At 40.5% G+C, this 13,986-nt stretch overlaps 2 protein-coding genes and 1 pseudogene across 2 annotated transcripts; 2 read left to right on the forward strand and 1 right to left on the reverse strand.

Annotated features, from left to right (window-relative positions):
- Positions 1–1,109: 1,109 nt before the first annotated feature.
- LOC122644554 (calcium load-activated calcium channel-like) lies at positions 1,110–2,000 on the reverse strand. Its single transcript, XM_043837931.1, has one exon. It carries the CDS (start codon positions 1,929–1,931, stop codon positions 1,356–1,358), a length of 576 nt encoding a protein of 191 aa, XP_043693866.1. The 5' UTR covers positions 1,932–2,000; the 3' UTR covers positions 1,110–1,355.
- Positions 2,001–7,271: 5,271 nt separating this feature from the next.
- LOC122645311 (glutaredoxin-like) lies at positions 7,272–8,254 on the forward strand. The gene is made up of 3 exons (XM_043838625.1): positions 7,272–7,353; positions 7,725–7,808; positions 8,172–8,254. Exons 1-3 carry the CDS (start codon positions 7,272–7,274, stop codon positions 8,252–8,254), a joined length of 249 nt encoding a protein of 82 aa, XP_043694560.1.
- A 1,497-nt stretch (positions 8,255–9,751) lies between these two features.
- LOC122645660 lies at positions 9,752–11,981 on the forward strand (annotated as a pseudogene).
- Positions 11,982–13,986: the final 2,005 nt, after the last annotated feature.

The raw sequence follows: 13,986 nt of genomic DNA on the forward strand, positions 1-13,986 counted from the left end.
CATTCTAGTCAATTTCAAGAAGGAATTGCACTGGCAAGATGGTCGTTCAAGCAATTCTTTAGCAAAAATAAAAAATGTACATGTTAGACATCCAGAGGTTGGACACTAGCATGAACACACAGAGATAAGCCCAAAATCAAGCAAAATGTTGGTGACGATACCAAAACCAGATGAATATCTCACTATTATTTATAAGTCTGCAGATATATTAGAATCTCATCCCGACTGAATCAAATAGAGTGGTTTTATATCAACAGTTCTCCTTAGGGTTAGACTGTAGAATGCCATGTAAGGTCTATGAGTCTATCAGATTTCCCTCACTTCTCTTGGTCAATTGGAGTAACAAATTTTATGGAGCAGACTTTTTGCTAAATCAAATGATATAATTTTTCATAAAAAAGTTGCAGGAGAAGAATTCTACGCATTGGTGGGGACCCATAGAAGATCGTTATTTTGTTTCTTCCCAATCCCTGGAGAGTTGATAGAGCCTCAAGCAAACAAAATTATGGTGAAAGAGATTTATAGATAAATTGCTGCAGTGTTTAAAGACTCAACCACATTACTAACTCCATCTTGACTAACGTTTAGGTAAGATGTAACTCTGACTTCTCATAAACCCAATCGATTACCTGATATCATGTTCAAAAGGGCATCCCCAGTGCATGAGGCTCCTGCCACTGCAGGGTCTGGGGAGGGTCATAATGTAGGCAGCCTTATCAGGAGAGGATGGGCCTTGGTGCAACGATAAGGTTGCACCTGATATCATGTTTTCGGATATGATTGGATTGCACCAAACTCCATATTGACCAACATTTAGGTACCTGATATCATGTTCAATGCTAAAAAAAATAAAAACAAAATCCGTTATAACATCACCTTCTTATATTGAAATTACTGAACTGAATATTGAAAATTGAATGGGTTTCAGAAAAACTAAAACATGTGAACAAGTTGGTGGGGGTAAATCAGTTTCCTGACAAACTTAATCGAGAAGCTGATATTATCTTTAAATGCTAACGAAAATTGGGGGGAAAATCATGTACACCAGCACCTTCTTGAATTAAAAAAACACAAGGTTAAAGTATAGCGGCCAGAAAGTGATGAAGCACAAAGAAATCAAGCACAGATGCAATAATTATTAATAAACGGCTGAAATTTACTCATTGGATCCATTCTACTGACAAGTCTAGTACAGCTCCAGAAGAAAATTACATTACACAAAAGCGCCTGAAACACGATCCATTGCCTAACAACAATCGCAAACTTTAACAAATATAAATAGCAATAGCAAAGTAAATCCCAATAAATAAGGATCAACGAAACCGAACAACAACCTCACCGCCGGCTAAACCAAATCAATTGATCTTTGGATCAGGCATCGGAAATAACCCAGTACCGGGAGCACCTCTCGGAGGAGAAAACCCAAGAAATTTCTGCAAATTGGTGCGAATGCTAATAGAGCACAAGAAATATAAGAAGGCCATGGAACAGTCAGTTGGATCATTGCCAGGAAGACCACGGTGGCTCATCTTCTGAACAAATCCAGTCGGAGCGAAGGGCAATTTTGCTACGGCCGTTCCATCGAAAAGGGAGTTCAGTAAACCAAAGACGACGAAAAGCACAAGAGCGACAACGGCTCCGGATTTGATTTTGGCGAGGGAGAGATCACGGCTGGATTCCTTGAGACTGGTCTCTACTCGATCGATCTTCTTGGTCTTGGATTTCTTGTTGGATCCTCCCTTGTTGTCTACGGTCTTCATTATCTCCAGCTTCTTCGAGGCTTTGTCGATGGTGGAGCGGAGGGATTTGTATGAGGAAGTGCGATAGATGAGGATCCATGATATGCCTTCGCAGAGGAAAGCCGTGCAGATTGAGATGCCTACTACTGAGAGACTGTCTGAGTATTTGAACGAAGATAGTATTGACGCCATAGGAGGATTGAAGATTTGAAGATGATGAAGAAGAAAGAAGAAGAGTCGCTATTTCTCACTCAGATCCTCGTTTCAGCCTTTGGCTGCTCTTCTCCGCGTGTTACTTGCATCAAATTTTGCCTTCTTCAAATAAACAGTGTCCTACCAAAAAATAAAGGGAAAATTTCAGACACCCCCTAAAAGTATTCAATATATCATAAACTTACCATACTTGGTCAAAATGTCATAGACACCCCTGACGTTAGTACCCAAGGGTGAAATATCTATTTTACCCCTTAGTTATTTAAATAAAAGGACAAAACTGTCATTCATCTTCTTCCCTAAATATCTATTTTACCCCTTAATTATTCAAATAAAAGGATAAAATTATCATTTCATCTTCTTCCCTCTATGGCTTCAGCTCCGGCGACCATCACCTGCTCCGGCTACAGCGACCATTACCAGCGGCAAGGAGAAAAAAGTCTGAAACAGGGATGGATTTCCCTGAGCTAAGGGAAAACCAAGAGCCGATCCTCCTTAGATTTTCTCTTCAGATACCACCGATGGTTCCTTCGCTCCCTCCACGGCCGATGTCATCTCTGTGAAACCTCGCCCTGCTTCCTCTGCAACTCCGATGTTCTCCTTAGCATTGTCATCGTCAACAACGACTTCTTCGAATTACAAGTGGTTTCTCCCTCCTTCTTCTAAGTTCTACCTCTCTCCTCCTCCTCGTCTTTCTGTTTCTCTCTTTCTCTCTTTTCTCTCTCTCTCTCTCTCTGTAGAAACCATGATCTGGGAGCACTTGTTCTTGATCCAACGAATGCCTTTTCTGAAGGACTCTAACCTTCCTTCGACGGCGTAAATTTTGTACCTGGCGACTCGTTTTCTCCTCTTCATCTCCTGTCGCTAAAGCTCCACGACTTGATTGACGAAGACGACGAAGAGCAAAGTTTCTGCAAACAGGAGAGAGTGGCATTTGTTTTATTGTGGTGACGTCGCAGTTTCTCGTGTTCGAGCCTGCTATGAAGCTACATTATATGGCCAAGAGGAAGCTTGAAGCATGTGGGATTGTAGAAATAGATGACTCCTCTACTGATTCAAGTAACTAGGTAAGCTCTTGCGCGTTTGGTGTTCTTCACTGGTTCAGCATTTAGTTTATAGGGTAAGGGTTTTTGACTTTGCTACAAGTAGGGTTGTAAACGGAACAACTCCTACAAGATGAGTGGTATGCTGAGAGGCCAATCGACCCCTCGTTTAATTTGTAGGGTTAGGGTTTTTGACTTTCCTATTTCTCTTTTTCTTCATTCTTTCGTTCTCTGTAACTTCAATCTCTTTCCTTTTTTTTTCTTGTGTTTTCTGGTTTTCCAAGCAGAAGAAGATAAAACCCCTCTCTGCTTCTTCCTGTTTGTCAAAAAAAAAAAAAACCGACCCCTTTTGTTTGATTTTTTGTCTTCCGATCTGGTTCTCTGTTTTTTTTTTGGGTGCAATGTTAAAGGAAGTTGTGTAATGTTAATGGAAGTCTTTAGATCTAGTTCTCTGGTGGTTTTAAGCTTATATCGAGTCTTGTTTTCCTTATCTCTAATCCTTTCTCTTGATTACAGCTGATTTGAAAAATCTAAGGCCATATTATTGTTTTTTTGTTAGTCATGGCCATGTTATTGTATGTTGTGTAGCTCTGTTTTGTTTATTCATACTTTCTTGTGGCAGCAAGAACCTGCAAATGCCCAGGTATCACTACTAATTGGGTCCCCACACTGAGAACCCAACATGATCCGTTTAATAGAATGGCAAACAAGGTTTCACCATCTTTGTTATAAATTTTGAGTTTAATCATCTCAAGCCTAAATTAAGCTGAGGTGAAATTGCCAAGGTCAGAAATAGCAGCTGGTGTTTCTCCATCTTTGTTATCTTTGTTATAAATTTTGACTTTAACCTTGTCTGCCAATAATATCCAAAGGAAAGTCTTCAAACAAGTTGTGAATAAGCTTAAAATCATGGGAACCTGAAGATATGATTAGAACGTGCATTGGGTTTTAATTTTTTTGTCAAACTTTTTTTATCAGATAGAGTAATGGATGGTGGCAGGAAATCTTGTGGCACCGTGTGGATTCTAGTGATATTATTGTTTCTGTGGAGAGCTGTGTACATGGCTCTCTCTAAATTAAAGAGTGAATTTCGCCTCAGCTGCTATTTCTGACCTTGGCATCCATCAATACACACTATATACCTTAATTCATTATGGATTTGGTCATTGACACATGATAGAGCTAAGACTGGACTATCAACTACCACTTTATTCGACTTACCATGTTTATAGAAATGTGTGGATTTGATATCTTTTTTCCCCCTTGGGTAATTAAGATGGTTTTGGTTTTCAGATTTCAATTTAATACATCATTATTAAACTCTGTTTTCAGAATCCAATCTTCACACCTTTTTTTCCTAGAATCCTTCTTCGAGTATGAATTCTGAATTTCTCAGGTGTGTGAGTAAAAGTTTGTTAGGGTGATTATGGGCAGCATGGGGTGGGGGTGAGTGTTCAAGTGTAGGGGCACCAAGGTGTGGGGGTGTGTGAGTAAATTAGTGTAAGTGTGTGAGGGTGTGTATGGACAGCATGGGGTGAGGGAAAAAGTGTTCGGATGTGTGGGCAGCAAGGGGTGGGGGTGAGTGCTCAAGTGTAGGGGCAGCAAGGTACTATTGAAATAGAAGAGCTGCTGCTTTGCAGAAAAGCCATTGTTGCCTTGTGATGTAAGCATGTATGTAGGTTGGATTTATTAATTCTTTTTGTATCATTCCAATTTTATCCAAAGGAAAGTCTTCAAACAAGTTGTGAATAAGCTTAAAATCATGGGATTCTGCAGTTAAGATGAGAACGTGCATTGGGTTTTAATTTTTTTGTCGAACTTTTTTTATCAGATAGAGTCATGGATGGTGGATGGTGGTTGCTATGATGGGGAGAGGCTTCTCTTCATAGCCTGTAGAGCCTCTTTGTACAGGTTTGTTTTCTGCCATACATGGCAATTCAGTTGACAAAGAAACTTGTAGAAAACCATCCATATCAACCTTTACTAAGGCGAGAATGTGTCTGTTTGTAACCAGATTTTGCTTACCATTATTGAGAAAGTGCCTTAGTAGTTGTTCTGTAATAACTATGGTGAGTGATGTGGTGCATATTGTATACTTTTATGTTCTATTAGTGAATTTTCTTCTTGTTCTTTAAAAAAAATCTAAGGGATATAGTTTAATGACTTGAAGCAAGAAGGAGAGGGACTTGATGTGGCTGATCAAGATGGTTGTTGTAGTTGGTGATTGGGTGGAGTTTGGAGCCCTTTCACTTGTTTAGGTTGTTGCATAAGGGTTTGAAACAAGGATGAGGGATCTACCCACCACCTGCATGAATTGACTCTTTCATGTCAAGTACACACACTTTGGCATTACAGTTCAACATATCTTTGATCTGCCTATATCATAGTAGTGTCCCAATTTGGCATTACAGATCAACATATCTTTGTCAATGAAGAAATGAATTTGCCAAAATGGTTGTTGTCTCAGTCATTAACTCAAACGGAAGAGCATGTGGGATTGCACCCATGGGACGGTGGTTGGATTCCACCAGGACTCGAGAACAATTTTTCCTTTCATTAAAATAGGTGAGTCTTTAGCTCAAACAGAAAAGCCCTAACTTTTGAATTAAATGCTATCAATATTAATAATAATAAATGACAACTTCTATTATTTGGCTTGGAGTACCTTCACCACTAAGACTAGCTCTAGACCCATTTGGATCTCATGACAACTTTTATTGGACTATTATTTGGCTTGGAGTACATTTCATTACAATCTGGGTTGAAAGCTTTAGCTTGGTTGGTTCTTGGGTTTAGCATTATTGGTTCCGAAATGGTGGTGGCCCTCTCAATTGTCTGAAATCCAAACATAAATCTATAATCCCTTCTGTTATAAGTAAAATCAATAAATAATTTTCATTCATTTGTGTTATGAAAATTATGCCTAAGGGATGAGATTTTTATGTAATTTGATAGAATTAGAAGAGAAAACTGTTTCTATTAAAATGACAATTCATACATGTTTCTATTTCTCTGTAATAGCATAATCAATTTTTTACCATATAATATTTGTTGATACAGAATTACTCCCAAAATCCAGAAAACTGAAAAAATCAATTCTGACTCTGAAAACAACTGCTCTGAAAGCGAGGGTAAGGCTGCATCAATATATGTGACCTATTTAAATCATTTCTTAGATATCCAAGTATTAGAACTATAACATCACAGTAAGGGTGTTAATCGATTTGGTTCAATTCAAACCATTTAACCAAACGGCCTCAATTTTGAAACCATAACCAAACCATTTATTAAACGGTTTCATGGTTTTGTTTTTAAATGGTTCGATTCGGTAAACGGTTTCTATTTGCTTTTGGTACATTTATGTACATTTAAGAGTGTTAACCGGTTTGATTTGTTTCGAATCGTTTAACTAAACGGCCTAAAATTTGAAACCATAACCAAATCATTTATTAAACGGTTTTATGTTTCGATTTAAATGCTTTGATTTAGTTTTGACACCAAACAACAATTGGGATCTTTATTTGCTCCATTTTCTGGGTTGGTCCATTTTTCCAAGTTCCTCTAATAGAGGGGGCAAAAACGACCATCCTACCCCTATCCGAATGAGATCCACCCCTATCTATTAGAGGAACTTGGGGAAATAGAACCGACAGAAATACAAACAATTGCACCTACCCATCAATTTTGTCCATGTGTTGTCACCAAAAAAAAATAAAAACTCACTTTTAATGCTCCTCTTTTTTTGGTTTTTTGGTAAATAAGTCAAAACAGAGCAATTCTTTTAATCCTCTAAATAGTTGCCTGCTAGTCAAAGTCAACAAAATGAACAGCGGTTCTAAGTTCTAACGGACCTGGGAGCCTTATCCAGCAGTCACCCACCCAATGAACCGACCAAAAAACAAAACAAAAAAAGGTCTAAAGCCAGTTTCTCGTTCGGACAACGGTCAATCACATGGTGGCCGGGTACTGCAGAGGATTTTAATTGTAGCCGGACGGGAATCGACTTCATCGAATGAGAACTGGGAAGATATTCGCCGTAGGATAGGGGAACTACCAATTCCACACGTCAATACGACATTCGTATAGACCACGATTTCAAGACTAGGAGCCGCCAAGCTTCCACCGTAGGGTCCACTTAACTGTAACAACCGTTTGCTATAAAGATAGGGCTGTGGAAGAGTAGAAGATATTGAGATCTGAGTTTAATTGTTTTGTGATCAGAGCAGAACCAGAGAATTCAGAGTTAAGTGAGAAAAGAGAGATTTTAAAGATTGAAATGGCGTTGGCTAAGGGAAAAGAGATCGTTTCATCAAACCCGACTGTGGTCTTCGGGTACTCTTTCCTCTTTCCTTCTCTGGGTTCAATTTCTTCTAATTTGTTTTGGATTTGGGATTGTTTTGATAGAATCTGTTATCTTATGCCATAGGATGTAAGATGATCAGCTTTTCCCCTTTACTTGATGTAAAGGGGGATGATACCTGTATCACCTCTCTACTGATCTTAAACCCATTATCCATCACTGAGGGCCAATGTTACTACTGATTTAAATGCTTTCTTTCTTCGATTATGGGAACTAAGAAGGAAAAAAAAAACATAAGCTTTGATATTCCGCCTTAATGTTGAGAAACGTTTACATGAGTCAATGGTATATTTGTTCAAGAGAATGGTTCTTTATTTCCTTTCTATTCTAATTGTATGTTTCTTATAATTATTTTCCTCTCCTCTGAAGGTGATGGAAGTGATATCCAGTCCGCAGGACAGAAGACTGTCCCCAATGTGTTCATTGGTGGAAATCACATTGGAGGCTGCGATGGTATGACCTGTTTAACTTCACCATTTTCCTTCAGGTTCATTAGGGTTGGTCTCATCTGGAATGAAAACATTTCATTTTGATTTCCCTTGTAATGGATACAAATAAAGGGATGCTTCAGAATGGACTCTTCTCTCTGCGATAGTGATTTGTTGATTAGAATGTGTGAAAGGAAACCATTTCCTTCATTCTTTAACATTCTAGTGATGAATGGAGTCCATCTTCTGTTGATGTCATTTGCATTCAGATGCTATGAGCAAACCAAAATAATCAATTTTCGTTCCAAGTGGAGTGATCAGCCAAGCGTAACCAAAAAGATTAACATCAATGAATTGATATCTGATTTCTGATTTCTGGTGGTTGCAGCAACTATGGCAAAGCACCAGGAGGGGAAGCTTGTGCCCTTGCTTACTGAAGCTGGTTCTCTTGCTGAACCTGCTACTGCTTGAAACCAGATACGGCAGTCATGAGCACATCGAAGATGAATGGCCGCAACTATCAGACGTAGATTAGTAATTAAATAGTTTCAGTAGAGGTATGAACATAGTGTTGTGCTTGTGATTGCATCTGTAATAAAAACAGAACTATCAGATGGAATAAAATACATTTACTATGTCGTACCTAGCCCAACATGAAGTGAAAATTAAGGAGGGAAAACTCTCTAGTATGAACCATTCCTACAATCTAAAAGCAATGGATGCTTCCTCAGGGGCTATAAAGTATTCACAATTTCACACCAAATACAAACACATAAAAACACAAAGGGAGAATATTCTCTGTGCCGCAGCGCAGCCTGAGCCTAAACACAAGGGCAGTTTGTGCAGAGGGGTAGGGTGGTCATTGCATCCACCCCCATGTGCTTGAGCGCAGGCTGCCCTGTGGCACAGAGAACAGCGCCCCAAACACAATATAGGTATCATCCCCATAATATGGTTAGTTTCACTCTTTTTTTATTTTTATTTTTTTTTATAGATAGGCCCCACACAGAGTTGAATTCATGATCTTTTAATTGTGAGCCGTTGATCCTTGCCAACTGAGAATATAAGTGGTCTACGATTCTAGATCCCCTACAATGAAGTCGGCTCAGTTTTACGAGAACCATCTCATACACCTCTAAGCCTTCCTGATGGAATCCACAAAGTAGGATCCACAAAATGGGTTCACAAAGGATTCCATGAGGTCGGATTCAGGGCGCAGGAGATGGTTCTAATACCTAGCTTCCTCACCAATGACATTAATCACCACAATTGATGTCACACAATTTATACTTGCGTAGCTCTCTCTACCATATGGGCTACACCCCCAAAACGGTCAATTGCCACATCTCCGACCTCCAATTTTCTCCGTCAGTGGTGAGATCATTGAGGAATGTAAGCAATAATCATCTTCAGTTTCACTGTCAAATTCGTGAGTCCTGGATTTTTCGATACTGTTATTGATCTTCAATCAAAACTCACAAGCTCGAGAGAAAACTATGCCTTTCTGGACTCCCTCCATCTTTCCAGATTTCTTCTCTTCGTGAAGTAAACAACGACTTCTCTTTGAGTCTTCATCTTCAGTTCTTCAGGGGATTCGGCGACCCAAACAGAGTCTTTAAGCTTCCAAATTTTGTCATTCAGAAAGAGCAAGACCAGTTACAAAACCCTCCCGCTCACCGCTCCCACATGCAAGCAAGGTGAGGAAAGAGTGGAAGAAGTTGGACCTTCTGGAACCACCAAAAATAGTCCCATGGGAGTATCCATCAACTATCCATACCAATGGGTGGCTGATGCTGCTATTGTTGGATCACATTAAGTGATGGGTGAATCAAATATAAAAATTACCAAAAAAAAAAATCAAATATAAAAATAAAGAGTTTTAGATAGAATACCTGAAAGAACCATGGAGTGGGGAGTTTAGAGACGGCAGAAAGAATGGCTGATGCGTCCATTTAGTGTTTGCTTGTGCAGAGAGAATCCTCAATTATCAGCCATCTGGAAAACAGTGGGGATTTTAAAGAGAGCCATCTGCTTCAAAGAAAGCACAAAGATAGCATGCCAGAAGTGCAGAAGCAGCAGTTAGCTCCTGCTCTAACCTACCAAGTGTCAGTACAATCTTCACCTCTACACTCCTTAACCTACAAAACTCTCTTAAAAGCAGGGTCTCATCTCAGGCCCTGCAGCAAGTACATGCCCACATTATCATTTCTGGTCTTCACCACAACCGAGCCCTTCTCACCAAGCTGATAACTTTTGCCTGTTCTGCTGGCTCTATTTCCTATACTCGTCAACTTTTCTTCTTTGTCCCCAATCCCGACTCGTTCCTCTTTAACTCCCTCATCCTCTTCCAGATCTGGATTTCCTCTTGATTCGATTGTATTCTACCAACGTATGCACCGTGCTGAATTATTACGATCAAATTACACCTTCACAGCCATTATTAAGTCCTGTGCTGATATAGCGGCACTGAGACTTGGTAAAGTAACATTCTCATGTTTTGGCTTTTGGGTTTGGTTCAGACCCCTACGTCCAAGCTGCCCTTGTAACCTTTTATGCCAAATCTGGTGATTTAGTTGCTGCCAGAAAAGTGTTTGATAAAATGCCTGAAAGAACCATCATTGCCTGGAATTCGATGATTTCTGGTTATGAGCAAAATGGTTTTGCTAAATAAGCAGTTGAATTGTTCTACCAGATGCTGGAAATGAGGGTGGAACCAGACTCAGATACTCTGGTGAGCCTGTTGTCTGCTTGTTCTCAATTGGGTGCTCTTGATTTGGGTCAATGGGTGAATAATTACATTGTTGACAATGGTTTAAGTGTTAGTGTAATTCTAGGTACTTCTTTGATTAACATGTATGCCAGATGTGGTAATGTGACCAAAGCTCGACAAGTTTTTGATGGAATGCTTGAACGAAATGTTGTGGCTTGGACAGCTATGATTTCTAGATATGGTATGCATGGTTATGGTAGCCAGGCCGTTGAGCTTTTCTATCATATGAGAAACCATGGGCCACCACCAAACGATGTCACGTTTGTCTCAGTCTTGTCTGCATGTGCGCACTCAGGGTTAGTAATTGAGGGGCGCCAAGCATTCTTGTGCATGAGCCGGGATTATGGGTTTGCGCCGAGGATGGAACATCATGTTTGCATGGTTGATTTGCTGGGACGTGCTGGTTTTCTGAATGAAGCAGTTCAGTACATTGAGGAGATGATACCCGGGGAGCCAGCACCTGCAGTGTGGACAGCAATGCTTGGGGCATGCAAGATGCACAAAAATTTCAATCTTGGAGTGAAAGTGGCCGAGCGTGTACTGATACTGGAACCTGATAACCCTGGGCATTATGTGTTGCTTTCAAACATTTATGCATCAGCAGGGAGGACGGATCGAGTGGAAAGAGTAAGAAACATGATGATACATAAAGGCCTAAAAAAGCAAGTTGGCTATAGCTTAATAGGGATCAATTTTGTGACACATGTTTTGCATGGGTGATAAGTCCCATCCACAGACAACTGAAATCTATCAATATCTTGATGAGTTAATATGGAAATCCAGGGAAGCAGGTTATGTACCAGAATCTGATTCAGTGATGCATGAACTGGAAGAAGAAGAGAGAGAATTTGCTGTTAGATTCCATAGTGAGAAGCTTGCAGTAGCGTTTGGTCTCATGAACACCCACCATGGGACACTAATCAGGATTGTGAAAAACCTTCGCATGTGTGCTGATTGCCCTTCCGCAATCAAGTTCATGTCAATTGTTGCTAAAAGGGAAATAATTGTTCGAGATAAGCATCGATTCCACCATTTCAAACATGGGTCGTGTTCTTGCCAGGATTACTGGTAACCGCCTTCATTTGTTTGTTAAGTTTCAGAGTGTTGATGGGATGAAGTTGCGTGGAGAACCATTTACTGTTCAAAGAAGTCCTTTTAGCCTCCTCCCAGGATTAGAATCAAGGTTATGTTGTAACACTAATCAGGATTCAGGAGTGCTTTTGCACCCCTTTAAATCTTCATCATGTGGCAAAGACTCGTCTTCACTGGCCCATGGTTCCTGTTAATAGAAGGCAATGGGGTTTCCTTTTTATTGAAAGCAAAGCTTCCTCAAAAAGGGCAACATTCTTTTGGTTGGATTCTGAAATGTCTTCTTGTTCAGGCATACCTAATGTAAAGAGGTGGCAGTGGATGTCCAATATGTGATCAGTCTGACTTCTGAGGAGGCGCGCATACATCTTTATGGATTGTTATTGTGCGAGTTTGGTTCAGCTCTGTTTTATCAGTTTAAAGTTTCAAACATATAGTGTCTGTTAGCAGTTCATGATCTCCGCAGGACCAAATTCTCAGGTGCTGATCACCAAGACAGACTTAAAATCGTATTTGACTATTGGTTTTTGAGGTTGTTTATATATGATAATGAATCTGACAATTTCAAATGCTGTGGAAAGTTTTAATGTGTTTTATTCATCTACTTATCTGCATAATTTTCACATCATTTTGATTCAAACAAGTAAGCACTCCATTCCAGTCAGGGAAATCTTGGAACTCATTAGGTGACTCAATACTTGCTTAAAGAACCAGAACCGAGAATAAGAGAAGAGGAGAAGCGGAAGGAGGAAGAGAACTGTGAGAATAATCGATCAACACAGCCTCCCCTCACTGCCTTTATTTGTATATAAACCAGACTACAAAAGAGGACTAATCTGATTAGGATCCATACTATAACACCTAGTTACAATAAGAGAATGAAAATATTAACAATCGATGTTACTGGAGTCTCCAGGCTTCCAATGAATGGATCTCCACATAACTAGCCAATTCTCCATGTTCTTCAACGCGGTTGGCTTGAGGCTTGTAGTACAGTTTAGAAGAAAAAAATTACTTGTGGAGGCGATAAAAATCCTTGTGATGGCGTATGCTAGCATGACCGGCCTATCCTAACTCTGCTCCTTTATTGCTTTCGTTCTTTTGCTCTCCAAACTCCATTTACCCTCTTTATTGCTTCATTTGGGTTTGGCGCTGAAGGACGTTGTGGGAATATGAGCTGACCCTTTGCTCTTGGTCCCTACCCCTATCTCCACCTTTACCATTAGTTGGACTATCGTTTTCTATTTGCTTCTCTCTATTTTTCTTTGTTTATTCTTCTTTTGGCGTGATGAGCTTCTCTTTGGTGAGACCTGCTTGTCGTGCTTTGGTCTTCTTACTCGCTGGCTTGATTCCTTGACTGGAGTTCTGTCATTGGTCGTTCTGTGGCTTGCATTACTGCTTGCTTCACTGTTTTTTGGCTTTGCTTACTCTTCTCTGCTGACTCCGGTCTGATCTCACTTGTGGGGTCTTGCTGTGTCTTTGTCTTTGTGTTTCCTATTTGCAGATTCTCTTTGTTGGCCATGCTGCCCCACTATAGGGCTTCTCATAGATCGTCTGGCTCTCATTCTCGACGGTCGTATCATAGCAGACGCAGACTGGATTTCGGTGTCGGTTGGAACATGAATCATCCTCGACAAGGGTCGCCTGAAGAAATCTCTTTGGAATCTAATTGGACTTTCAATCAGGAGTTATTGGCTCAGGGTATCGATGGGAAGAATCTGAATTTTTTGTATAGTCTGGACCACCCTGTTCTGTTTGGCTTCACTGTGGGACTTCCCAAACCTTCTCAGGAGTTGTTTCGCTTGCAGTTGTTCCATATCTGGAGGCCGATGGGGGTTACTAACCTTGATTGGATTGGTGAAGGGATGTTTATGCTACATGTTGCGAATCATACGTCGCGAGAACGCCTTCTGTCTCTTTGTCCATGGTGGTGTGGGCAAGGCCTGGTACATCTGGTTCGTCATGCTCTGAATGATCCCCTTTTCATCAGTGAACGTGAATTGATCCCAATTTTGATCCAAGTAAGTCCGGTGCCGGTGGGAGCTTTTTCAGCCGAATCCCTCAAGCAAGCTGTTTCTTGCGTGGGTAAGATGGTGGAGTTCTATCTTCAACATGATGTTGGGCTTCCCCACAATGTTGCTCGCGTAAAGGTTTTGATTAAATGGAAGCGCCCTGTTTGTCTTTACTCTAAGATACGAAATGATCGGGGGGATTTGCTTCCTGTGGTCCTCAGATACGAAGCGCTCCAGGTGTGTTTTATCTGCGGTTGCCTGTGCCATACGGCTGAGGTGTGCTCGGCTTCCTCCACTTCTGAGAATCGTTTTGAACAGGCTCTCACGGGCCC

This window comes from Telopea speciosissima, chromosome 11, assembly GCF_018873765.1.
Source record: "Telopea speciosissima isolate NSW1024214 ecotype Mountain lineage chromosome 11, Tspe_v1, whole genome shotgun sequence".
Lineage (NCBI taxonomy): Eukaryota > Viridiplantae > Streptophyta > Magnoliopsida > Proteales > Proteaceae > Telopea > Telopea speciosissima.

Bases quoted from the DNA above. Each gene is read 5' to 3' on its own strand.
- LOC122644554 (XM_043837931.1), bottom strand. From the start codon at position 1,931: ATGGCGTCAATACTATCTTCGTTCAAATACTCAGACAGTCTCTCAGTA.
- LOC122645311 (XM_043838625.1), top strand. From the start codon at position 7,272: ATGGCGTTGGCTAAGGGAAAAGAGATCGTTTCATCAAACCCGACTGTG. The intron at 7,354-7,724 runs GTTCAATTTCTT...TCTCCTCTGAAG, and splicing joins TTTCCTCTTTCCTTCTCTGG to GTGATGGAAGTGATATCCAG. The intron at 7,809-8,171 runs GTATGACCTGTT...TGGTGGTTGCAG, and splicing joins TCACATTGGAGGCTGCGATG to CAACTATGGCAAAGCACCAG.